The sequence below is a fragment of the Erithacus rubecula genome (assembly GCF_903797595.1).
Source record: "Erithacus rubecula genome assembly, chromosome: 18".
NCBI classification, from domain to species: domain Eukaryota; kingdom Metazoa; phylum Chordata; class Aves; order Passeriformes; family Muscicapidae; genus Erithacus; species Erithacus rubecula.
Window position 1 is genome coordinate 502,913 of NC_136670.1, and position 26,242 is coordinate 529,154.

At 44.3% G+C, this 26,242-nt stretch overlaps 2 protein-coding genes and 1 pseudogene across 3 annotated transcripts; 1 reads left to right on the top strand and 2 right to left on the bottom strand.

The window, feature by feature from the left end:
* Window positions 1–94: 94 nt before the first annotated feature.
* LOC306809882 (sacsin-like) lies at window positions 95–3,788 on the bottom strand (annotated as a pseudogene). Its single transcript has 3 exons — window positions 3,659–3,788; window positions 3,327–3,388; window positions 95–1,964 (listed from the first exon to the last, which is right to left on the bottom strand). The product of its transcript is annotated as a sacsin-like (transcript).
* Window positions 3,699–22,856, top strand: ERGIC3 (ERGIC and golgi 3). Its single transcript, XM_079321313.1, has 13 exons — window positions 3,699–3,874; window positions 3,975–4,045; window positions 4,498–4,585; window positions 4,704–4,823; window positions 6,071–6,164; window positions 7,308–7,473; window positions 9,140–9,197; window positions 14,221–14,252; window positions 14,890–14,986; window positions 16,658–16,722; window positions 17,527–17,663; window positions 18,511–18,566; window positions 21,746–22,856. Exons 1-13 carry the CDS (start codon window positions 3,787–3,789, stop codon window positions 21,823–21,825), a joined length of 1,152 nt encoding a protein of 383 aa, XP_079177439.1. The 5' UTR covers window positions 3,699–3,786; the 3' UTR covers window positions 21,826–22,856.
* A 1,232-nt stretch (window positions 22,857–24,088) lies between these two features.
* On the bottom strand, window positions 24,089–26,012 carry LOC306809883 (CMP-N-acetylneuraminate-beta-galactosamide-alpha-2,3-sialyltransferase 2-like; the record flags this gene model as incomplete). Its single annotated transcript, XM_079321790.1, has 5 exons — window positions 24,089–24,185; window positions 24,676–24,800; window positions 24,936–24,959; window positions 25,428–25,572; window positions 25,822–26,012. 5 exons carry the CDS (start codon window positions 26,010–26,012, stop codon window positions 24,089–24,091), a joined length of 582 nt encoding a protein of 193 aa, XP_079177916.1.
* Between the last annotated feature and the right edge of the window lie 230 nt (window positions 26,013–26,242).

The window sequence follows — 26,242 nt, forward strand, 5'->3', positions numbered from 1 at the left end:
GGACCTCCTCATCCACGCTGGGAAGGCCTCTCTGGGGGGTCATGGTCAGGGATGGTAGCTTGGGCACTGTGTGGCCTTGCCATCCATGCCACAGTCACTGCACAGTCACTGCACAATCACTGCACATCCAGGAAAGGCCCCTCAGCTCTGGCTCCTCTGCCTCCAGCCTTTGGCCCATGCCCATCAGCCCCCTGTGGCCTGCAAAGACTTCCCCACAGCCAAGTACAGCGGCCATCAGCACCTTCTCCAGGGGCTGGTGCACTTTGAAGAGCATCCAGCTGGGGCAGCAGGGCCAGATGTTGTTGTGGGCTGCCTGCAGGTGACTCGTGGCTTGATGCAGCCAACACAGGGCCTCGGGGACAGACGGAGTCAGGGCCATGAGCTCCTCACTGCTCAGCCAGGAACCACGACCTCCCTGTCCATGGTGCCAGATGGTGCTCACAGCTTTGAATTGGACCCAGAGCTGTGGCCACATCTTTGGCTGCCTGACACCACGCAGAGGCCTCAAGGTTGCCAGGCTGGGATCCTTCCACAGCCCCTCCTCTGCCACAGCCTCCTCCTGCAGCCTCTTCTCTGGCTCTAGTGCAGCACCCACCAGTGCCACGTTGTTCTCCCCAGAACCAAGGCCACATCCTGTGGCTCCTGGTGGACCAGCATTTCATGCAGCATGGACAAAGAGGGTGCCTCCAGTTGCCCACCCAGGATGGCATTGATCTCCTGTGCCAGCATCTGAGCGACCCTCAGCTGGTGCCGGTTCTGGACCATCTCTGCTGCTGGACGTAGAGGAGCTGCTGGGCACCACCAGACGGGCACACATGGATAACCTGTGACTGGGATCTGCCCTCCACCTCTGCCCCACCGTGCACCAGCATGGTGCAGATGTCCTTGCAGCACTACACTTTCAGCTGTTCCACTGCAAAGCCACCATCCCCCTCCATTCCCGTCACAGCCTTGTGGCTCTGCCAGCCCCAGCCTAAACCACGGGGATACCAGCAGGGTCAGCAGACGCCTCTGCACAGTGCACTGAGAGTGACATGGCTGTGGACCACTCTCCTCCAGCTGCTTCTCTGCCACCTCTGAGAGCACCTGTGGCCGCAGGAGTGGTGGCAGCCTTTGCAGCAGCCACCTGCCATTACACCCAGACACCAACAGCGCAGCCATAAACACAAAGGTCTTCTCCAGGGCCCGAGCAGCCTCTGAGGGTACACAGCTATTGAAACAGTCTGTGGGACAGCCCCAGGCAGCCAGCAGTGCTCAGCAGGTTCAGCTCAGCCACAGCAGAGCAATCAAGGGGCTCCGGTTCCTTCTGCAGCAGCTGGAGGAAATGCCGTGTGGCCAGCAGGACTGTCTTCTGGCTACTGGTAAGGGTCCCTCTGCCATGGCTTTCCTGGTAGATTTGGACATGTCAGTAGTGAGTCAGTGTGGGGACCAGGAGGATGCCAAGGTGTTGCAGGAGGTCTCCAAAGGCAGCCACGTGGGGCGAAGCGTGAGGAGGTGAGGAGTCAGCCTCGTCCAGGAGTGATGTCACCACTTGGCATGGCCTGGCCATGTCCCATGACTTGGCCAGCACCACAGGCAGCTCAGCAAGCTGCTCTGTATCCATCTCCTTCAGATGGGTCTGCAGGAAGCTGTACATGCTATGGAGCACCCTGGCCTGTGTGCTTACCTGCAGTCATGTCGAGCAGGCTGCCTGCACACATGCTCCAGGTTGGCCACCACCAGGACAGTGGTATCCCTACAAGGACTCCCATGGCCTTCAGGGATCCCTTCTCAAGTTCAAGGGATTTTGTCACGATGGTGGCTGATGTCCACAGGAGCTCAGCCACATTTCTGTGGTAGGAAACTCTGCCTTTCAGAGCCACTGCCTTAGTGCAGTCTGCAAAAAGAGGGTGGAAGTTCACCAAGTTTGGGGGGACACCCAGTGGAGGCAGGAATTGGATTGAGGCAATTTTCCTCAGGCTGCCCTGGGTAGGGAGAAATCCTCTGGCTCAGGAATTCCCAACATGATTGAAAGTCTGCCCTCAAAGGCATTCATATTTATTCCCCTGATGGGGATTCTTCTATTACCACTCTTTTAGGAAAAGAACAAAACATCTGCCAATTTTTGCCAATTATAAATGTTATTTTAATTAAAAGTTACAGGAAAATTGAAGGAGTGGATGTTTTCCTTTTCCTGTGAGTTACTGTGGCATTCAGTGATGTAATGCCACAGGCAAAGGATGAGCTCTTACCCTGTGTTTTTTTAAGTGTGTCAAGGCCAAATGAATCAAGAATGTAAAGAGTCTTATACTACTCTGGAAGTGAATTGATGGGGACAGCCTCCACTTTGTAACTAAAGTAATTACTTTTAATTAAAGTTATATTTATCACAAACTTGAACCTAGGTGCTGCTAAACTGCTCCAAAAGTCTGTGAAACAATGCAGTCTGGAATTATTATATAAATCACTTGACTCTCAGCTGCATTATCTTTTTCAAAACCAAGATGATCACAGTTGCACTTCCTTGTAAAATTAGACATTGCACAGCCAAAAAAGAGCAATTTGTTTATACCATAAACTAAGTTTCATAATTCAAAACATTTTAAATTCCAATCTTAGAACTGTTGACATAGGAATTACTTTAACAGTTCTCCATATCTGCTTCTGTTCTACAGGTGCTCAAATGGCTGAGGCCAGGGCTGGAGCAAATCTGTGTCCTGCAATTATGTTGCACAGCTTCACTTCTGAACATGTTCCAGGGAAAGTCTGTGAGTTTCCATCACTCTGGAAATAAGTTTATAGTGTATTTCAGTATAGTTTGAATATTTATATCTCAGCTACTGAGTTGCTTGGCTGAAAGTTGCTTGTATAAAATAAAGAGTAAGATTGGAAAACAAATCCATTCACTTATTGATAATATAATTTATTCTAAAAACATCCTTCTATTCTTGCCATTTTAAGTGATTTGTGTATGGAAAAACCAGCATATTTAAGTACATTACATATAAGGTAGTAAGAATTATTTTCTTGTTTTTATCTTAAACAGAACAAACTGGTGTTTGGTCAGCAGAGAAATTTAGCGACGTTCTCTTGAGTTTTCAAGAAAAAGGTATCTGTGCTGAAATTTGGGGAAGAATTTGCCAAGTACATTTTATCTCATACATTCTGCTTCTTACAGATGTTTTACTACTTTCTGTGACTTTTGTATTTGTGCATCTTTCTTGAACCTGCCTGTAAAACAAACAAATGTTCACTGTTATTTTCTGTGGCTTTTCTGTGATGAGTTACCGGTGGTGATAGTGATATTTTTTTGGTGTTAGATATTTAAAAAGGCAGACTTTGCTTACCATTATCAAAGACACATCTGTCCCTTCGAAGTAATTCTTGACAGATAAGCTGCTAAACTGACCTGGAAACATATAACAGTCAACTTATTAACACCATAAAAGTCCAGCATACTTTCCATACAATTAAGTTATTTTCTTTCCTTCACTTTTCCCTTTCTTTCCCTTTTTCTTCCAAAGCACTGGTACTTTGCCGAGACGCTTTGCTTTCCGCGCTGCTGCCGCCACAGCCGGCCCAGGGAACAGCTCAGCTGCTCCGCAAAGGCTTCAGTACCCGGCTCCAGCCCCTCTGCAGCTGCAGGCCACGGAGGGGACGGGGAGGCTGCCCCGGGCACCGAGAGGCTGCCTCGGGCACGGAGCAGCCGATCCGGGCACGGAGCGCCGCTCTCTGCCGGGGGCGGGCCCGGGGGCCGCGGCGAGGCCGGCGCCGGAAGGGGGGTTCAGTTCCGGGCCGCGCGGCGTCATGGAGTCACTGTGGCGGCTGAAGCGGTTCGACGCTTTTCCTAAGACCCTGGAAGATTTTCGGGTCAAGACTTGCGGAGGAGCCCTGGGTGAGCGGGGGGACCCCAGCGGGCCGGCCCTCGTCAGCGGCTCGGGGCGGCGGCGGGCGGGTTGCGGCAGGGCTGACGGTGGTTCTCCTCTCCCTGGCAGTGACGGCTGTTAGCGGACTCATCATGGTGCTGCTTTTCTTCTCGGAGCTGCAGTACTACCTGACCAAGGAGGTGAGTAGGGCTCATGGGGCGGCAGCGGGCCCAGCCCCCCGGTGCTGCCTCCAACTCGGCCCCTCAGAGTGGACGGTGGCTCCTCGCCTCTGCCCTCGCCGGGTCGCCCCTTCTCTGCCCGGCAGCAGCTTCGCCCCCACATTCCTGCGGTTCGCGGTATTTTTCTGTGCCCTGGCCGGTGGCCGCGGCGGTGGGAGCGGGTACTGTGCCATACCATGCCGTGCCGTGCCATGAAAGCAAGCGCTGAACCCTCGTTCCCTCCCCACATTCAGAGTCTCACAGTTATTTAACCATATTGCAAATGGCATGTGCTGAGCTGTGCATGACTGGCTCAGCTGCCTGGCAAATCCCTTCTGCCTTGAAAATCACCTGCTGGACCACAGCACTGAGGGAAAGTGGCCTTTTAATTTGTTTCTAAGTAAAATGAGACTCTGTTTTTCCTTTGTTCCCAGGTTCATCCAGAGTTGTACGTTGACAAATCAAGGGGAGATAAACTGAAGATCAATCTAGATGTTATTTTTCCACATATGCCTTGTGCATGTGAGTCAGACTTCTGAATGCTGATGATAATTTTCGTCCTTGGCAAGGACTCAAGAGGCTCAGTGTTCCCATAGCAAATGTATGTTTATAGATCACTTTCCTTGCATACTGGTTTCAGATTTGAGCATTGATGCAATGGATGTAGCAGGAGAGCAGCAGCTGGATGTAGAGCACAATCTGTTTAAACAACGTTTGGATAAAGCTGGCAATCGTGTAACTCCAGAGGCTGAGAGACATGGTGAGATGCTGTTCTGCCTGTCCTGGGTGGACGCTATGTTAGTCTTTCCACTGTATGCCTGTTTTGAGATTCGTGGGGACAAGTGACAGCTGTAGAGTGTTTAAATGCCAAAAAGCCTTGAAGACCTTGTAGCATGCAGATCTGTTAAACTACTTTTACACTCAGTACTTTTGCAAGGAAGTCTTTGAGAATTTCCTTGAAGAAAGAAGCCCCCATCCCTCTGAAATTGGGACCCATGGATGCATTTGAGGAATAAAGTTGCACAGTTGGTGATCTTTTGGGGTTAGAAATCAAGCTGCTGTTCTTGGCTTTGGCTGTATCTTTAATTCACAGTGAGTAAATAAATGGGTCTATGTAGTTCAAGAAAAGAGCCTTTCTGTAGGGAAGACTCCAGTGATTTAACCTTTAAGCCTAAACTTGCACCTTACTCTCTCAACTTGCTGTGTGCTAACACACACCTGATAAATATATGTGAGTTGATCTATTGTTTGCAAGCTGTAATAAGTGATCCTTGACTACATAAACCTTTCCTCTACATTTTTTACATGTTATGACTCATCCTTGTTCTTTGATACAAACCAGAAAGGATTTTGACAAAGCATTTCAATCATGCAGTAACATTGTTCTACTTTTCCTTTCTAAAACATGAGTTACTTACTCCCTTTTCTGGGAGTCAGTGTAGCTCTGCATATCAACATGACCAGATTTTTAGCTTTGTATCACTTTAGATTTAACATTTCTGTTGTTGACATTGAAAGGCTAAACTAAGCCTAGAGCTGAACAATTGGCACACACAAGGGTTTCTCCAGTTGTCATGGGAATGTGGTGATAGTGTTCTTACTACTGTGTCACTTAGCAGCCACCACAGGTTGTGACTTTACAAATTATTGTCTGGATTCAAAAACTATTCTATATGTTGTGAAGCAGCTCCTGTATCACTCATAATGTACTGGTTGAGTCTACTTAAGACATGTTCTAGCAAAGCCTTTATGCAAGTAATGTCTGATGCGCCAGCAAGGCTTACAGATAGCCAGTTCTTTCCATGGAGGCTGTTCTTGAGAGGTCAAATACTATGCTCCTTCTTGCTCTTACTTCACACTTCAGCTGGCTATATACATAGCATTTCAGGTAGGCATTGGGTGCAGGATGTGCAGGATGTGGAACAGTCACTATGCATACAGCAGATCAGGAGTACACCACAGAGTTTCTAAATGTGTCTCATCACTTTGAATCCTCTTTTGTCTTAGAGCTGGGAAAAGAAGAAGAAAAAGTGTTTGATCCAAATTCTTTGGATGCCGATCGCTGTGAGAGCTGTTATGGGGCAGAGTCAGAGGACATTCGGTAACCTTTACACCTTTTTCCTATCTTCTTAGTGCTTGAATGCAGATATGTTATATGCATATTTTTTCCAAATGTATATGAAGCAATGAAATCCTGCTCTTATGTGTGTGTTTAGTGATAAGAGCGGTTGTGGTTTGGCTGTGCCTTTGGAAGCTGCACTCAGGATTGTTGAGAAGGTACATCTGTAGGTTGTTTGGATTGTCTACATGCGTGTTTAAGCAGTACAAAAATTATATTTCAGCAGACAAAAGATTTTCTGGGTTTGTTTGGTGTCAAGAACAGAGGTGTTTAAATGATTTCACTGTTACGTGATTATATTGATGTAAAACCTGGTTATGCCCTGGCCTTGCCTTCTCATTTCTGCTGCTGGCTTTACATGCTTACAGGAGCAAAGACCAGACATCTATGGCTCACAAAAACAACAGGTGTCTCTTTGTAGTTCTCATTCCTCCTAACAGGAAATCATTTTAAGAATGGATCTATGATAGTCCATCTAGGTTCTGAACTAATCTTGCCTGTTTCTGGCTCAGTGGTAACTTGGTTTGTCACATCTGTCAAGTTGTGTCCTTTCCCAGAGATGTTTTCATCTTGAGGGATTCATTATTGTTGCTTTCAACAGCTGGAATTCCTTCAACATGTCCAGCAAAACATGAAACTAAGGAAGAAACCTGGGGTTTTTTTTCTGATAACCAAGGTATTATTCACAGGTAGAAACGTAAAGTTTGCAGTTAAGCCCCCCTTTAGCCCTATGTATTGGCCCAGAAATGGAGGAAAGGAGCAATAGAAACATGCAGATGCTTTGTTAACATGAGGAAATTCCACACTCCTCATAACTGTGGAGCACTGATGTTTTTGTGGCTAATTCTTTGCCAAGGGCTGCCTTGGCTGTGTAAATGGCCAGGCAGAGCCCTCTTCAGACTCCAGTCCTGCTTTCGAACAGCGTGCATCCTCACCTCCAGACCTCAAAAGGCACATCAAGAAGGTCATGCTCATTCAGGAGCATTAGGCTACTTTTCAAGGTCCAGTTCCTAATGTTTGTGTTGTTGCTTTGTCGAAGAGGAATCAGTCAAGGATTCAAATCCTGAGCTGGAGCATCTCTTCTTAATGATAAAGATGGTAAGATGGTGCTTGTCCTTTTTGTAGGTGTTGTAATACTTGTGATGATGTCAGAGAAGCATACAGGCGGCGAGGCTGGGCCTTCAAGAACCCAGATAGCATAGAGCAGTGCAAGAGGGAAGGGTTTAGCCAGAAGATGCAAGAGCAGAAGAATGAGGGCTGCCAAGTGTATGGTTTCCTAGAGGTCAACAAGGTGAGAGAAAGCTTTTGCTGTGAACCTGCTGCATGATGGTGAGGACTGTGAAAAGGCAGGATTGGGGCATTCCTCTCCTTTTTCAGCTTTAGTTGCTTACAAGACTGTCATAAACAACCTCTGGGATCAGCAACATCTTTGATCTTGTCATGGGATTCAGGGGGACAGTCAGGAAAAGCAGTGGGTAGGAGGCTATTTCTGGTTTTAGTTCTGTAGGCTGGTAGAAAATCATGGCAGCTGGAGAAGTTCACTTTTTCCTCCCACCTGGAAGAAAGTCTTTTTGCTGAGATCTCAGGAGGAAGAGAGGCAGCTTCTTTGAGCTTGAATTGTTCCACCTGCTCTTCTGGTCTTAAATAAGAGGCCACAAGTAGATGCTGGAGATACCAGTAACCAACAGCTTGCCTGCAGAGGTGTTGGAGAGAGTGAAATGTTATCTTCTTTAGATAAACCGTGGAAGCAAGGCTATTTGAGTTGGTTGTCAAGGCTGAAAATGCTCAGAGAGGTGTTTTTTACAAGTGATGTATGAAAATACACAAGATGCACCAGGTAACTGTTTGCAGGTTACCCCCACAAACACAGGTTATGTACCCAAGTACCTTCTAGAAGAAGTCAGACTCAGGCTATATTTTTTTTTGAACTTCAAACTCTGGGTTTTTTTCTTTTTAGATTCTTTTAAATCATTCTGTATTCTTCCTGGAGACCACAGTCTTTATTTCTAAAAGTTACAAAGTGAAAATTTCCAGCTTACCTGCAGGAGAGAGTAACTACTTTTATTCTAGAAAGTTACAAATCCAGACATTGTAATTTTAGCATCATCATAGGTATTGAACTGTTCTGAGATCCTCTCTCATAATATATGATGAGCAGGAAGATTCCAAGGGGCATACTGGGTGTCGGTAGAAATGGTCCAAGTGTGAGTGTCTCTGGTGAAGTTTTTGGGGCCTTTTTTTAGGCAGTTGTAATTTTGCCCATCTTCATTCTCAACAGGTCTACAGTTAACATAAAGCATGGGTTTGATGTATCGAAGGTGTAATATGGTACATGAGCTTGGACCATTCACATCTTCCAGGGCAGAGTGTATATGATTGCTAGTAGGTATCAGGGAGGACTGGCACCTAATATCCCTTTCAGAGTCCAGGATGAAATTTTACCTGTTTGTCTTTTGCAGATTTTTTGGGGGTTGGGTCTTGACTTGTTTTGGGAGGGGGGTTTGGTACGTTAAGTGCTTTATTTTTGCATGCTGTTATTTTCGTGGATATATACATTGGATCACTGCTGATTGTTGTTATATGTGTTTTGTTATGCTGTTCACTCTCACTTTCTCCTCTCCTTTTCTTTGATACTGTTTTGTATTTTCTGAAGGAGTAGTCTGTTGCCTACTCAGAGTTAATTCCTCCTTCTCATTTTTTATGTCCACTAAATAATCTGCATAGAACAGCTGTAATCTACATCAGTATTAAATTATGGCTTTCAGCATCACTACCTGTAATGAACATGGGAAATTCATCCCTCTCTTAGGATTATGTCTGCTGCTACTGTCACCTGTGAAAATTAGTTGGTTGGTGTCTGTCTTGTATAAACAAAATATTAAAAATCCAAACACCAGTACAACTGCTTTACTTACATAGGTACAGACCATTTAATGAAAGGTTACTCTCTCCTGCAGGTAGCTGGAAATTTTCACTTTGCACCAGGAAAAAGTTTTCAACAGTCTCATGTACACGGTAAAGTATTTTCTGTTCCTGCTTATTGGATCTTTTGGTTTCAAGTGTATCTTTTAATATCTTTGCATCACTGTCTGTAGTAACAACATCACTGCTTCGGTGGGGAGGACATTGTTGAAGTTTTGTTACAGTGGTTTAGAATTATCATGGGCAAACAGAAAAGTTGTTTCTAGGGGTGCTGCCACATGAGTGTGGAGGAACTTGGCAGAGAATGTTTCTGGGCAGTCTGTCAGTTCTGCAAAACTGTACTGCTCTGCAGTCAAACAACCTCAAATAAAGTTTTCAGTCCAGGATCTGACTACTGGTACCTCTGGAAGGAATATTTTCCTCTATTCATGAGTTTCAGAGTAAAATTTAAGTTGTGAAGGACTTCCTTGAGTATATATATAAATATAGCGTGGCCAGAATAATAGTGGTAGTTTACTCAAATCATGGAATGGTTTGAGTTGGAAGGGATCTTTAAAGGCCATGTAGTTCAACTCCCCTGCAATGAGCAAGGACAGCTTCTACTAGAGCAGGTTGCTAAGAGTCCTGTCCAGCCTGGCCTTGAATGTTCCAAGGGACTGGGCATCCCAGTTCCCTGGGCAGCCTGTGCAAATGCCTCATCACCTTCAACATATACAATTTCTTGTATCTAGTCTGAATCTGCACTCCATTAGTTTAAAAACATTGCCCCATGTCCTGTTCCAACAGACCTTATTAAAATGTCTGTTCCCATCTTTATTAACGTTCCCTTTAGATAATGGAAGGGGCTCTCAGATCTTCCAGAGCCTTCTCCTCTCCAGGCTCTCCCAGCCTCCCTCTGTAGCAGAAGTTCTCTCTTACACTTTAAATGATTGCTTGACCATATATCAGTCCTTTAGCTATCTAGGGGGTAATTTTATATGGCCTAGAAAGCACACTAGCTCAGATGTTACTCATCCCCTTTTTGGTATGAATTTTAAATGCTACTCTACCTGAATCTCTATCTTTTCTTTGTAAGGATATGAACATTTCTCTTTTCTCTCCTACTCTACTTGTTTTCCCAGTACATGCTGTTGAGATCAGGTGTTGCTGCATCCTTTTTTTTTTTTTTTTTACTTAGAACTACAGAACTAACAATTTTTATTATTTGCTGAGCCCATAAATCTCATTTGGAAGGACCTGTTGGTCTAGGCTGGGATTTGAGAATATTCCCAGGTAGCTAAAAGGATAGCTATGCCAGGTCATTCTTCTGTGGTAAACAAGGTGGAAAGGTTGAGAATCATTGTCTTAAATGATTTTAATATCTCTATATTGGGGATAATGTTTAGCAACTTCTGCCTTTTCAAGTCAGATGAGAGAATTATCACAATTTCATTTGTACAGTATGTTAGATAATACCTCCTGAGAATTCATGTACCAAGCCAGCCGATCTGTGAATAGTTAGTAGGAACTTTTACAAGGGTTAGTAAACCATTGGATTTTTCTAAGGATAGTCATGGCAGTTGCAGGTTGAGATGTGATGCTTTGAGTCACTAACATCTGACAGGGAGCTCAGACTCAGCTTTGCTCACTCTTTCTCTTTGCTGCAACATTATCTGTGTTACTCCCTGCCTCATTCCCCTCTTCACAATACATCTTTATGCCACTTCCATCTTCCTGCCACTGTGCTCCTGTAAGATATTTTCCTCCATAAAATTCATCCTCAGTTCGAAAAGTGGTGTCCTATGTCACCTTGGAGCAATGTACTTGATGGCAGTCTTTGGTTTCTTGGAACCTTCATGTGTTTATTGGCAGAGTCCTGAATAGCTGTAAGTGCTGTTAGTCCTCTTTTAGGGGTTAAGGACTGAATTTTGAAGTCCAAGGAGGCCTTGTGATTTTTCAGGTCAGAAGTGCAGGATGGGGAGAATTCTTCAGATAGACAGTGATTGTTAAGACTCTTGTTACTAAAACAAGAGTCATGAAGAAATCTTGGTTCTATAAAGCAGACAGAGTTCTTGACAAAGTTAAGTTGTTTAACAAGTGTCTTTATTTTGCCTGTTAGGTAAGGTTAAGGAAATGAAGAAATATGTTTGTCTCTTCAGAAATAAGTCTTTGGTCCTAGCAGTGAGTCTTGTAAAGATCTTCTGTTCTCTTTCCTTGCCTTGTTCCTTATCTTAGCAGGCTAAATAACCTGCTGATTTATGTTAAGTTAAACCTGTATCTGCAATGTAGAGTATGTGCATATGTGCTTAGCATAATCATCAGTGATCAAGGAGAAATAAACCTGTGGGCTAGTGGAAGACTGTTTTAGAAATTGAACTGCTGTATTGCAGAATTGTAAGTCACTTATTAGAGTGGAGTTTTATAAAAACTACTTAGTTGTGGAAAGCATAGCAGAGCACTCTGGGGACATTTTGTTTTCAATACTCATAACTATTAATAGGGGTCACACACTATGTAAGTCTAGTGTAACATGTTAGTTACTGTCTGGTCCTTCTCAAGTGGTGACCTGGGGTTTCTCTGGTACTGGGCTATTCCTGTAAGTTTTGTCATGCTCACTAGTCCTCAGTACAACTTCAGATGTACCAACACGTGTGACTGCCTAGGTGATAAAGCTGATAAACACCATAATCATGCAAAGGGTTCTGGGAGCACAGCTACCAGGATGATAATTCATCTGCATCACCGTGCCAGTGCAGCTGTGGGACTAACCTTACTTTGGAGCTGTTCTGACTGGAAGAATAGCCTCACATAAAGCAAGACTTGGATTTCAGACTTTTACAGAGTCTGAGATGGCTCATGTCTAAAAGGTGGGTGGGATACAAATGAGCTATGGGACCAAAAGGTGGCAGGACAAAGAAAGTTTTATTCCTTTGGTGGTATGAAATCATAGAATATCCTGAGTTAGAAGGGACCCACAATGATAATCGCATAGATCCAATTTAAATGCAGTCCCACCAGAGCCACAATCTCTGTTGAACTTTGTTATAACTGAAGGTTAGTCTGCTAGTGTCTATGCAAAAGGCAGCAAGACTTGTGCAGTCTTTTAAGGCTGCTGTAGTTTGGAAGCACAGGCCCTCTCTCCATCTCTGGAAGCTGGGGCTCTCTCTCCATTTGAGTCTCCCACTGGATCACAGCTTTCTGTGGCAACCACCTGCTCCAGCGTGAGCACTTCCCCATGGGCTGAGAATGGATCTCAGCATCCCCCATGACCTCATGGGCTGCAGAGGCACAGCTGCTCCACCATGGTCCTCACCGTGGCCTCCAGAGGAACCTTGCCTTTGGTGCTTGGAGCACCTCCTCCCCCTCCTTCTCCATGACCTTGGTGTCTCCATGTTGTTTCCCTTACATGTCCTCACTTCCTCCTCTGCTCTGACTAGAAGAAAAACTGCTGCTCGTAGGTTCTTCAGACGACAAGTTCAAAGATTCCTGCAGGATCCTGCAGCTCTGAGAGGCTGATCTCATTCAGGTTCTGCACTGGACAGTCCCTCACCATATTTCTGCTGCCGGCCATGGGGCCCTGCCACCCCCCAGGCACAGCCGGCGCTGTTGGAGCCTCTCTCCATGCGGCTGCTGGGAAGGAGAAGCTGCTGCCGCTGCCCTTCTTCCCCCAGCGCAGCTGCTGGGGGCGGCCAGGCAGGCAGGGCTCGCCAGGATAGATCTGCTGGGGGCGGCCAGGCAGGCAGGGCTCGCCAGGATAGATCTGCTGGGGGCGGCCAGGCAGGCAGGGCTCGCCAGGATGGAGCTGCTGGGGGCGGCCAGGCAGGCAGGGCTCGCCGGGATGGAGCTGCTGGGGTTCCCTGGCATGCTGGAAAAACCTGAGCGCGGCTGTCTTGATTGTTCTTCTTAAATGGGCCAGCAGCACGTCCATTTTCAGAGCCATCAGAGATTGGCTCTGTTGGACATGGTAGAAGCTTCCAGCAGCGTATCAGAAAAGCCATCTCTGTGGCTCTCCCCTGCTACCAGAAAACCAGGCTGTGCCAAATCAACACAGTAGCTTGTCTTGTGCTAGGCTCTCAAGGGAGAAGCATTTCTAATGTTTGTTAATAGTGTAGCAACACTTGGTGATCTAAATCCATTAGCTCCTAAAATAATAGCCCATGATTATTGAACTGTGTTTTACTTTGCTAAATTGAAAGGTGAAGTCTGCCTTCCTGAACATATGAATTTACCTGTTATAATGGCCACAGCCTCTGGCTTCTTTGAGATGTCTGTATGACTTTGGATAAGCCTCCTATTATTGATACTGAAATGAGTTGCAATTTGTATTTTCATCCTGATGCTTCTGGTATTGCATAACATCATTTAAGTAGCAAACTAAAAGATATCCATTGCCTTCCACTGCCCATATCTCTGCCAGATGCCTTTTAGAAGTGTGTGGTGCTGCCAGCATTGTCACACTGCTATATGTGGGAAGGGCAGAGATGGGGCAGACTAAATTCCCTAGATCCCAACACTGGTGACAGTCACTGTGGCCCTACCAGTGGCTTGTAAATACCCTGCTCAGGCATCCCTGCAAACACTTTTCCTTTCCTAGTATGTTCTCTGGGCAGCAGTAGCAAGGCTGATAGGCAGAGTGCTGAGAGTTACTAGGATGATGATTTTTAAGGGCATGTGCATGTTATATTAAAGCATGGGCTCTGTTCAGTTGTTAGTTTAAATCTATTACACCCCTGTGTTTTACAGCAGTGAGAGGATTTATTTGTGGCTAACAACAAGGCTTTCCTTTCTGGCCTCTGGGATCTTGTTTTTGTCCTAGATGAAGAATACATGCAGATGAGGACTGAATACCTAATCTGAAGTAACCCCAAATTAAATTTACTTTCCTTCATTCTAGCAGTGGCTCTGTGTCAGGAGGGTATTACAGCAGTTTTATCTGTCACACACCCTACTATGCAAGCAAGAGAGAAACCCAGGCAATTTTCTTGCCATTTCAGGTTGTGATGGAAATTAAAGGAGCTCTTTTATTTCTAGTAGACATCGTGGTAGAATTTTTTTTCTTTTTGCTGCCAGAATATGGTAGACAGATGTTATTGTTATGACAATGTGAGCTATATTGTTAACTATTTTTCTGTTACAGTTCACGATCTGCAGAGCTTCGGACTTGATAACGTAAGTGTTCTTAAGACAGTGTTCTAGTTCTCTGGTTTAGTTCTGATTTCCCTCCTATTGCCACATTGAGATCCTAGATTGCTGCAGATTTGGCTTTGAGTCTAAGCAGAAGCTGGGTCCTACTTTCACAGAGGGTGCTGAAATGCATTCTGTGACATTTGCATGCTGTTTGGCAAGCCTGTGCTTCTCTTTCTGAGCCTCCCTTTCTCCTTAATCTGTGCTTCACAGTTTCTTAAGGTTGATATTGTCACAATTGCTTCTGGATCTGTTGGAGTTTACCTTGTCCTGGGAGGAAAGCAGATGATGCTCATACCTGTTCCTCCAAGGCAGCTGATAGCTTGTGCTTCAATCACAGGGAGAGAAGTGTGTGACAACCTGCTCTGTAGATAGGAGGAAGGGACTGAGATCTGAGGATTTCCAGGAGGAGAAGGAAAAATTTCTTGTCTTGAAATCTCCTGTGTACAAAAAAGAAGAGCAAATGTTTTTGAGTTTACTGTTAGGAAGCACAGAGAAAGGGAGCACCTGTCTCTGTTCTAGAGCCATGCTCATAAAAGTATACAAATAATGAACTTCAGGCCCCTTACCTTGACCCTCGTGTGCTGTGCAGCTGTTTGAGTTATTAGCATTTCCATTTCAGATCAATATGACGCACTATATCAAACATCTCTCATTTGGAAGGGATTATCCAGGCATTGTGAACCCCCTGGATGGGACAGCCATCACTGCACAGCAAGGTAAAAGCCAGCTGAAAGAAATCTGGTTTTAAGTGTCTGTATTAATAAGTGTTAGAAGAGAACAGGAGCAAAGTTCCCAGTTTTAACAAAAACCCTGACATGTTATGTGAAATGTGACTCCTCCACCTTGTGCTCTTTCTGGAGCAGTTGTCTCCATTCACCTGGAAGAAATCTGCCAACATGTTTGGATTCTGTGACCTTTCTGAAAGATATCTCTGTTCAGTGTTCATGGATGCACAACAGCAGGTACAGCACGTCATTATTAAAAGCCTACCTCAGATATAGTTCAAGGATAGTCCTGTCTAACTACTACATGCAGTGAGAAAGAATCAGAAGATGTAGGATAGAGAAAAAAGGTCTAATTGGTAGTTGCTAGAGAGCTGTGGTGTCTGCCTGACCTTGACATATCAAACAGTAAGCAAGAGCTTGAAAAGCTGCAGTGAAGTTTAAATATTGCTTATCTTTTCTGGGTAGCTCCAGATTTATTGGCTTGAGAATGAAAGGCCATTTTTTCCTCATGCTGCTGCTGTGCATGAGTTTATTTCCACGAGCATGCTTTTCTGTGAAAGGTCCTTTACATGCCACTGCAGAGTTACTTGTTTTTAGAGCCACTAAAGTCTGAAAAGTTTGTCTTTGAAGGTAATTGGAGCTGGATGTAATAAAGCTGGAAAAAGTAGTCATTTGCTTTGAAGTGGTGATAGTCCTACCTGAATCTGTTCTTGTAAGTTTTCTACCATTGATTTGGACCCTTGTACCAAAATCAGAGGATGGCTTATAAAAAAATTTAAAACCCCAGAAAAATTAAAAGGCATCATAATGTTCAGTGCAGTTATGATGCTGTAGTTATTCTGTGGAGTAACAAACCATCTGAGAGGGAGGACCTGTAGCTGACTGGTAAATTTCTGCATAGGCTCAAACTTTTCATCTTGAGCTTCAGGCAACCAGTTGGTAAATTCTTGAAGAATTTGTTCTGAAGACATATTCCAGTAAACAAGTAGGACCAGTAGATTGCAGGTCAAATTTATGTTTATTGCAGTTAAAGATACCATATACAAGAAATATTTCTGCTGTAGAAATGTATTAATAATCTTCTCTAGGTAATTTCATGGAAAATAGGTTTTTTTCTTGCATTGTGTTATCCCTGAGAGAACTAAAGGAAAAGGCTGGTCTGAGGCAAAGGAAGAGGTTCTTCTATTTTTTTTTCTTTATTGGATCAGATCATCCTTTTCATCTTCTGATACAATAAATGCCATGCTTCTACAGGTATAAACTGCAATGTTAATTGAATTTGATATGAGGTACTCATTTAGACCTGAGTTTGTTTTCTTAATGCTGTGTTGTTAAAAATAAGAAATTTTCCTGGACTAGAATCAAATTTGCAAGAAGTTTTATTGGCAAAGCTATAGTAAGTTTGTAGAAGGTTTTCTATTTAGTCAAGGCCAAAATGCCATGAGTTTTGGTTAGAGCAGAAATTAGATTCACTTTGGCAACAGGAAGATACATTTCAGACATTTAACTTTACTGTCCTTGAAAACCTCCAGCAGCTGTTGTGCACAAAGAGGTTCCCTGACAAGTTGAACAAAACCAGTTTGTGTCTACCTGACCTGTCAGTGAAAAGCTTCCAGCTTACTGCTGGATATTAATTGTGTCTCTCCTTGTCTTTGCTTATAGCTTCCATGATGTTTCAATATTTTGTCAAAGTGGTCCCCACTGTGTATAGGAAAGTAGATGGTGAAGTAAGTACCTTTTTTCTTGTTACTTTGACAAGTGAAAGACTTCACTTTCTCCTCGTATTCTTGATGCTTACATTAATTGTGGATACAGATGTGTTTCCAGATGTATACCAGGGGCTGTATTGTACATTCAGTACATGGGACCCCCAAGTATGGAATTTGGTAAAGAAACAGGGATAGTAGTGTTCTCAGCTTGGATTGTAATTCTAATATCTGTGTCGGATAACTTAGTAAGGATGATAGAACATAATTTCATTTTATAGAAACCCAGTTTAATTGCTCTAAGAACAGGACTAGTATGAACAATGTGTAGAAGAGTGGCAGGGCACAAAAGAATGCTGGAGAGTGATCTTCATTTATGTGAAGATAGGCTAGCTCTGTCTTTCTCCACTCTCCTGCCTCTATGTATTGTTTTCCTTTTTCTCACTCTTGATTATTTATGGCTTTCTGTCATCAGTGCTGTCTCCTGAAGCATGCTTAGACGCACTGCATTTTGGTAGAGGATGTCATGGACCCAGGGTTGAGAGGAGGAGCTTGTGCCATGGTGTGCCAGCAGAGATGAAAATAGTCCAGCCTGGGTGTGATGCATCCTTCATACTATGGGCTAACTGCAGCTTTAACTGTAGTAAAAATAGACCTGATAGCAAACACCTGATCCTGATAGAGTTCTTCATGACTCTTTCTAACCACTGTCAGGCTGTCCACATGGGCAGGGCTGCACTGATGTGTTTCACTGAACTCATGTTTTAGTAGCCTTTCCTATTCCCTGTTTGCAAAACAATGTTTGCTGTGTTTGTTTCCTGGTAGGTGGTGAGAACTAACCAGTTCTCAGTTACACGACATGAGAAAATAGCAAATGGTCTGCTGGGAGACCAGGGTCTGCCTGGTGTCTTTGTGCTGTATGAGCTTTCACCCATGATGGTGAAGCTGACAGAGAAACACAGGTAAGAGACATTTAATTCTATTTTGTTCATCCTTCATTGATGTCATTTTGCACAGCTTGAAGCTTCATCCTCACTTAGACATGACAGTGCAAATTCCTGAAATTCATCCAAGCCCCTTCCCAACCAGTGGAGAGGAAGAGGTGCTCACCAATGCCCTTTCTCTCTGTGTGAACCCTGGTTAGGGTTTGGGTTTTTTCTGTTACTATGTGAAGAGTAAAGTGGTGCAAGGAGCAGAAGTGTGATATAGTGGTTCTTGATTCAGACTTCTAGTGGGAAGACTAGATCTACAGAGCTTACCCACTTTACCAGCAGCATCCACACTGTCCAAATGGTTCCTTACTATGCATTTGCTATGACTTTTCTACATCTTGCAGCCAGTGTGGAACCTCTTCTTCTCTCTGGGTTAATGGCTGGCATGCAACTGCAGGGGAAGGGAAGGGGTTGTAGCTGTCCAATTTTTGGGGTTCGTAATGGGGGACAGAAAATGTCTGTATCTTAAAATGTAGTAACATGTGCTTAGGGATTTATTTATTTATTGTGTTATGTGATCCTGCTGTGCATTCTCACTGGGTAAGAATGAATAATGTCTTAGGGATTAAAAGCCCATCTTTTAAGTTTATAAATTCAGTATACTTCCCCTTAGTACTAGTCACTAAAAGTAGCAGTGACAAGCTCCATTCTGTAGCCAATAGGAGTTAATTAATTCTTTAATCTGAGAATTAATTGTCAGCTATGAATATTTAGGTAATGCGTACTTTTATGGTATGATGAACATTATTATAATTATTAGTTAATTGTTATGTACCTGACATGGTATCTGAGCTTATGCTGGTTGTTCAAATTCTAGGTCCTTTACTCACTTTCTCACTGGAGTTTGTGCCATTGTTGGAGGCATATTTACAGGTATTGCACCTTTCAATCATTTTGCTTTCCTGAAGTGTAAACATTTACTATCTTATGCTTTCTAAAATCTGCATGTGTAGTAATAAATCCATGTTCGATGAAGGGAGATTATTTCAGCCTTTGGGGAGCAATACAGCATGTTCTGCAGAGCAGCAGATTAGTTAGCACTGGAGGTTTACAAGATGCTGTAGATGATGTAGACCTATTTCAGCATTTCATTTCATTAGACATGTAGACCTGTCATAATATCTCATTTTGATGCTCTATGGGACATTTTGTTTTCAAACAAAGCTGTTCTTCACTGACCATATGAAAGTGTCTGTACTTGCATTCTTGGCCAGCTTGGGTCTGTAAGCAGATAGTTGTTTTCATGTGGAACCAAAGCCAGTAAAATCTATGAACCCAGATTGCCATGGGCATAATATGTATCTTAGAGATACCAAACTGTGCTCCCAGACACAGGAGCTCCAGCTACTGTTTTGCAGGGACTAGGTGGAGTCTTGTGAGGAGAGGCTGTTCCTCTCAGTGCTGGCATCTGGAATAGCTAATCAGTATCTGCTCAACTCTGTGCATGAGAGCAGCCTTGGTCCAGCCATGCTCTCCAGGTAGTAATCCAGTAGGGTGCTCTAGTCAGAGATGTGTTTGTTAAGAGCCAGTCTGAAGATGTGGTCAGGGATCTGAGAAGCCAGTTTCTGTGTCACATAACATCTGTATCACATACCTATAACATCATACCTTTATCTGCAAGGTTTTCCCATCATCTGAGGTGCCACAGTGCTCAATGAACCAGATACTGTTAAACAGAATTTCTGTCTACAATAAATTTTGTCCTATTAATCTCTCTGATATGAAAAGTCATTAAAAAAATTACTTTCATGACAAATTCAAATGCCATTTAGCAACGACTGGGTTTGACAGCCAATTCATGCTTGCTACCATACACCACGCTCAGACTCTGTATCCTAGAGTTCAAATCAACTGGTGGCCAGTAAGACTCGTACCAGCAGTAGTGTGGCCAACGGGACCAGGGCAGTTGTCACAGCCCGAGGTGTCTCCTGAGATCACCTGAGATCACCTCTGGGGGACATGCAGGTGCTCTGGACCCCAGCTCTTCCCCATGCCCGCTGATGAGAGGCTGCAGGAGGCTGTTCTTAGAGGTTTTCATGGTTGTTTATTGTTTCTTATCTCAGGAATACTTTGTCCAGCTAACAGCAATCTGTCTAGCTGGATGTCCAGGGCAGAATCTGCTTGGCAGAGGCAGGACTTATCTTTTATACTCTAAATTACGCACTAGATATTTATAATAACTTTCCAATACAATACAATCTTCTTAAACTGTCCAGCTTTGTCTTCATCCAATCGGACAGTGCCAGCATGGATGACATGGAGAAGAAGGAGGAAGAGGTATCCACACCCCAAATCCTCCATCTTGGCCATGAGCCCCTTAATATAAACATTCTAGATATCTGCTAATTCTACAATCCAACAGTCTAATTTACACTCTATTTATTTTTGCAGCTTGCATTTCTTCTCTTAATGTTGGTAGATTGTTCCAAGGAGCTAAATCCAGCCCCTGAGACACTTGGGTCTCATTCCAGGGTCTCTGGGGACTCCGCCAGGGGAGTCTTGAAGCCCCCAAGGAAGCCAGGGGAACACCCTGGGCTCCCACAGGCAGTGACTGTCCCTCACTGCACACTGGTGATTCGATGCACCTTGAGTCCTAGGTTCAGTTCTGAGCCGTTCATGATGAGCAAGACATTGAGGTGCTGTAGGAAGTGCAGAGAAGGAAACGGAGCTGGGGAAGGAGCTGGAATGTAGGTCTGATGAGGAGTAGGCAGGGTGCCTGGAGAAAAAGAAACTCCAGAGGGACCTTCTTGATCTCTACAACTACATGAAATGAGGTTGGAGCCAGGTGAGGGTCAGTCTCTTCTTTGGACAAGGACTGAATGAAAGCAAATGGCCTCATATTGCACCAGGGGAGGTTTAGATTGGATATAAGAGGAAAAAAAATTGTCATGGAAATTGTTCAGCTGTGGCACAGGCTGCCCAGGGAAGTGGTAGAGTCACTCTGCCTGAAGGAATGTAAAAGACATGTAGTTGTGGCACTTAGGGGTGTGGTTTAGCAGTGGGACTGGCAGTGCTGGGGACAATTGGACATTGTGACTTTAGACATCTTTTCCAACCTAGATGATTCTATGCTATTCTAAAGTCACCTCTGTAACAGTGTTCATGTACAGTATCAAATCTATCCGACAAGTAGAGATAATTTCAAGGCATAACAACCACACAAAAGTCATCTGAAGAATTGCTCAAAGACCAAATATTAAGTCAAATAATTCCACATTATAGAGTAGTAAACAGAAGATTCAATTCCCATTTTAGCTACAATGCTTTGTATCATATTGAAATGTATGCTTTTGTATGTAGCCAAGTGATCATTTACTTATTCCTTTGATTGAGATTTTGAATACAAGAAAGAATATGAAGCTTTATAAAATTGAATCATTTTAAAAAGGCTCCCTAGCAGCCTTTGTGTTCACTCCCTGGCAGGAGCTCCAAGGTTCCTGTCCTATGAAAACCTTGGTTGTCTGGGGTTTGTGGTACAGTAGACCCATTCTGAGTTTTTCTGTGGTCACAAAACAGCACTAATTCAGTGCTAATAGGCTTCTTCAGGGCTGGAGATGTTTGGGGAAAATACTGCAGAAAGAATTAAAGGCAGTGGTTTGTATTCCTTTGTGTCTGTTGGGTGTACATTGCCATCTCCAATAAAGGGCATTGTATGGTACTTTTAAGGTTGCTGTAAAACGAGCAAGAAATGGGAAGCATTTCAGCCCTTTGCAAGCTGAGTCAAGGCAACAATATGGTAAAGTTTCCTCTCCAGACTCTTCTCAGTCATCATTAAATACACATGGCTCAGCCTGTCTCTTCTGAAAAAAGGATCTTTTCTGGAGAAGCATGATTACTTCTGTCCTGCAGGCTGGGTCTTGTCTGTCCTGAGGAGGTGAGGACTTTACTATTCTGAACAGCAGCAGCAGAACCTTTCTCTTTCTGGTGGTCCTGGGATTCCTTTACAGAGGTTCCTTTCCTCTTACAGCAGGGTTTGTGTTTTATTTCCTTGGGAGTTGTTCTCTCTTTGAGGCATGTCTGACTTCATCCTTTTGGTTTTTTTTTCCTTTTAGTTGCAGGTTTCATTGACTCCTTGATCTATCATTCAGCACGTGCCATCCAGAAGAAAATTGAACTTGGGAAGACAACATAAATAAGCAATGGCATCAACCCATTTAAAGACAAACAAGCAAAAACAAAACAAACAAAAAAGCAGCAACAAAAAAAAGCCAAACTCAATCCTCCAAGGAGAGTTAAACAGGCTCTTTGAAACACAAGTGATCTTCTGAGAGTGCACAGAACAGGTTTGGAATTTCCAGATGACCCTAATTACTCATATGTTACTGTGCCCTCATTCTTTAGCCTTAGTTTGTGGATGGAACAACTTGAATCTTGCTGCTATAAAGATTAGCTATCATACCTGTTTCTGCAGGCCCTAGTGTCAAACTCCTTTTGTATCAGTCCATGGTCCTCCAGTTCTGTCCCCTTCCCAGCAGTGGTGTTGGAGATACTGCATTCTGGTGTTGCCAGAATAGGAATAATGTACTTTATTATCAAGAAACCTGTAATGGATTGAAGGTGCCATCAACTTTCTAGCAACACCACCAGGAATTTTAAATATTTTGTTAAAATGTTTCTGGGTGTGCTGATGCTGTATGTCAGACCTCTGTGAAAATGTGCTCTATCCCATCTGTTGCCATCCAGCCATCCTGGGCTGCATGGGAACCCTTAGAATTTGAGATGTACTTTTCTGTGCTGGGGGATCTTCCAATTGTTCTTCTTATGAAAGATGCAGGTTGATGTTTCAGAGAAACAAAAACTAAAAAAGGGGTCTGGAATTTTAATTGATTTTTAATTGGATTGGGTTTTTTTCATTTCCCCTTGGTGTATATTTTCAAATAAAGTCCATCCTCTGTTGTTCTGGTAAGGCATATGGAGAAATAATTAAATTATTTGATCTAATCCTGATACTATATTGGAAATTAGAATTCAAAGGCACATTGCATCATGGCAAAGTACGTAGAGATTGTGATGATGATGGGGCTTTTTTCTGTTAAATCATCTACATAAGTGAGTAAAGTGCTTGGTATGTGAAACTATATTGGGAGAAATTTGAAAATAATGAGGAAAAAGATTTGTGAATTCTTGCTTTATTTGATATAAAACAGGTTGATTACTCTTAAATCTCAGATCTGGATTTGCTTTGGTATGACTCTGATCTTGATCCATGCAATTGGACAGGCACACAATTAGATACTGCAGAGAAAAAGCTTCTTCTATAATTCATTTTAAGCAGGTTCTGCTAGGTGATTGGTTCTTTTAATTAGTTGAACTTACCTATAAACCAGGGAGTCTGCTTCAGTTTTTTCTGCTTTTTCAGCTGGGGAGAGAAGCAATTTGTGGTGTGGGTAAGGAGATTATCTTCAAGCAAGAATGTTGAAAAGCAGGTTTGTTTTAAATGTATTTTTACAAGTATATTTAATGAATCCAGTGGGTCAGGATCACATAGTACTACTACAGCATGAGAGAGGGAACATAGTATCAGTATTTTTCATCAGGAACAAAAGTGACCTGAACAGCTTCAACTGCTCATCAGGGCACTGAGCTTTGTAACTAAATTTATAAGAGTAGTCAGGAGAGAGATGATGGAAGTAATGCAGCAAGAGTTTAACCCACAGTAAAAATAACTGTTACCTATCAAGGACTGGTTTGTACTTCATAGGAAACCAATTGCTTGTAAACTGGAAAAGCATTGGAGATCATTGCCCAGAGTATACCTGAGTACCTGAAGAAAGGTGAAGGTGAATACTTATACTCATCATAAGAAACTGGAAATAGTGGAGAGAAGAAATCAGACAGAAATGGAGATTCTACCTGGAGAAGCAGAAAATTCATGAAGCTAATAGTTAAGTAATACAGGCCTCTGCTATCAGTAGGAAGGATATGAGTATGAGAGTTCTGGTGATTTTAATAGACTGAAAGCCCAAGTGACTAAGAGCCATGATAAAGCTGAGTCTGAATCAAGGGTGTTAGTGATTGAAAGTGATAAAAGACATCCCACTATCCCTGCCCTGGAGGAGAAAAACCTCCTTTGGAGAGCTCAGTCCCCAGGGTCTGCAGTCTTGTTCTGCAGGGGGGTCATGTTCTGCATGTTCTGCATCTTACAACTTTTCAAAGTTGTAAGGGGTCAAAAAGCAAAGGAAATGGTGGTTCACATGTGTTTTCAAAGTTTGTTCAACTAAGATAATTTCAGATTTATTTGATTCTATTGTCGTCTGTCACCATGTTTGATTTTTCCCTTCTTATTCTTCCTTGATGCATTTTAAAAAATATTCCCTTAGTTAAAGGCTGTAAGAATAAAAGTCTTAGTAGAAGACTGGGCTGGTGAGGGGGGCATCTTCCTTTCCTAAGAGCAACTACAGACCTCCCCCCTCGCCATCTGTGGGTGGAAGTACCAGCTGTGTCGTGCAGACAGCCACACTTGAGCAGCCACTGTTCACCACTGGCTTCACCCTGCAGGGCCACACACAGCAGGTCACGGGCTCCATGCCCACCTCCAGCCCCAACATCTCTCCTTTGTGCCTCCCAACTGTGCCCACGCTCTGTCCAGCTAAATGCAACATTGCTGCTGCCATGGGAGAATGGCACCCACAGTACCCAGCTGGTAGGACCAGCACAAGCAGCACTGAAACCCTGCAGACTGCAGTGCCCTCTGGCTCCTTCCTGGCCAAACAGCCTGGCTCCAGTTTCTTGGAAATGCATCACTTGAATACAATCCTGCCTTCATGTGCCTATCTCTTGATGAGGCTGAATTCAACAGCAATGACATGGACTCTTGTCCTGAGAAAGGCTATGGACCAACAGTTTTTTTCCTGTGCCTGTTACCTTAACTGTCTGCTCTGAAGCCAAATATGGAGACCTGTGCACATGCCAGCAAGAGCCAATGCTGTGTGTACACTGGGGCATCCTGCAAGCACATGGACAAGCAGTGCAGGGGAGGTACACTGGCAGCATCTGGTACCACTGGCTGTGCTCACCTGCTGGCAGGTGTGCAAGGCAAGGAGCAGGGCTGTGAAGTCTCCAGTTGTCATGGATGTACTTGAGGAAAGCTGGGCTCAGGATCAACACCTGAGTGGGGAGTGGAGTGATCAGGTGCTCTCCATGCTGGAACAGAACAGCCAGCCCAACACAGTGCAGCCATTGGCTCTCTGCCCAGCAGAGTCCTGCCTGCACTCAAGGAGCTGGAACCCACGGAGCCATTACCTTGTTCCTCTCAGCTTTGATGAACTGTTTCACATGTACTGCAAAAGCAGAAGCAAGCAGTGATCATGTGGCACAGCTGCTGCTGAGGGGGCCTATTTCTTTGCAGAGGGTATCTGTTGTCTGACAGCACCCAGCCCAGTGGCATCCCCTGCCCTTGGCCTGGCCCAGCAGCATCCTGGCCTGGCTATGGGAAGGAGCACATCAAGCCCATGGCCCTGCTGTGGGGACAGCTGCCCTCCCACTCATAGGGGTATGGTACTACTATGGTTGTCTGAGCCCTGTGGGCAGGTCAATGCCTAACTACCCCAAAGTGCAGGGCAGAGGAACACTTACTTAGTACCTTTTGAGCCATCAGAACTAGTGCCAGGTCCCCAGTGAGGCACCAGAAACTAGACCACACTGTGCCATCCACAGGGTTTCCAGCACAAGAGACACCATCCCCCAAAGCTGAGATAACCATGTGAATTGTCTGGTGAAGAAGGCTCTGGTCACCCAGTGCAGGTCCAGAGGTAAGAAGGGGACATGGACCAGGTGTATGTTGGGCCTAAGGTTCACTGCATTCTCTGGGTACATGAAGTGATGGGTTGTTCTCATGCCAACATCCAGCTCAAAGCCAGTGACCTTTGCTCTGTTCATCCTAAAGGACAGCAGGATGGTGTGTCCCAAAACAAAGGTGCATGGCCTGCTGGTCCACTGATCCCAAGCTCTTGGTCCCACCAGGCAGGGACAGCAGGTCACCCTAGCCAGCAGCAAAGATTGGACATGAGTGACACAAGGATCAGCCAGTCACCTCCCCATCACAGGGTTTGAGTTGGTGGATTTCAACCATGGGCATGCCAGGGTTCTGGGGAGACAGGGAGAGACCAAGTCACTTTAGGTCACCCACCTCAGAATACAGTCATGAGCATCGATTAGCAGCCCGTGGCTGGACTTTTTCAGCTGCCCCAAGTTCCTTGGTACCTCACAAGTCCTGCAGTAAGGTGGGTCCCACACATCAGCTGTCGAGGCCCAGAGGATGTTGAAGAGCTGCAGAATTAGGGCCTGGAGCTGGACACCACTTGGACCCTGCAGGGTCATGGGGAGCAGTTGCAGTGACATGCAGCATTAGGACTTTCACCAGTAAACCAAAGGGAGACAGAGCCTCATTTCTCCTAGCAGAGACCTGGGAAAGGAAAGAAAAAACAGATGGGATATTAGGCATTAGATGGGATATAAAGGGTGCAAAAAGCCCAAGGGGCAGGATACAAGGTGGAGGAAGAGCTAAGCTGGGATCTCTCTGTCCTTTTATCCCCATCGTATATGTTCTT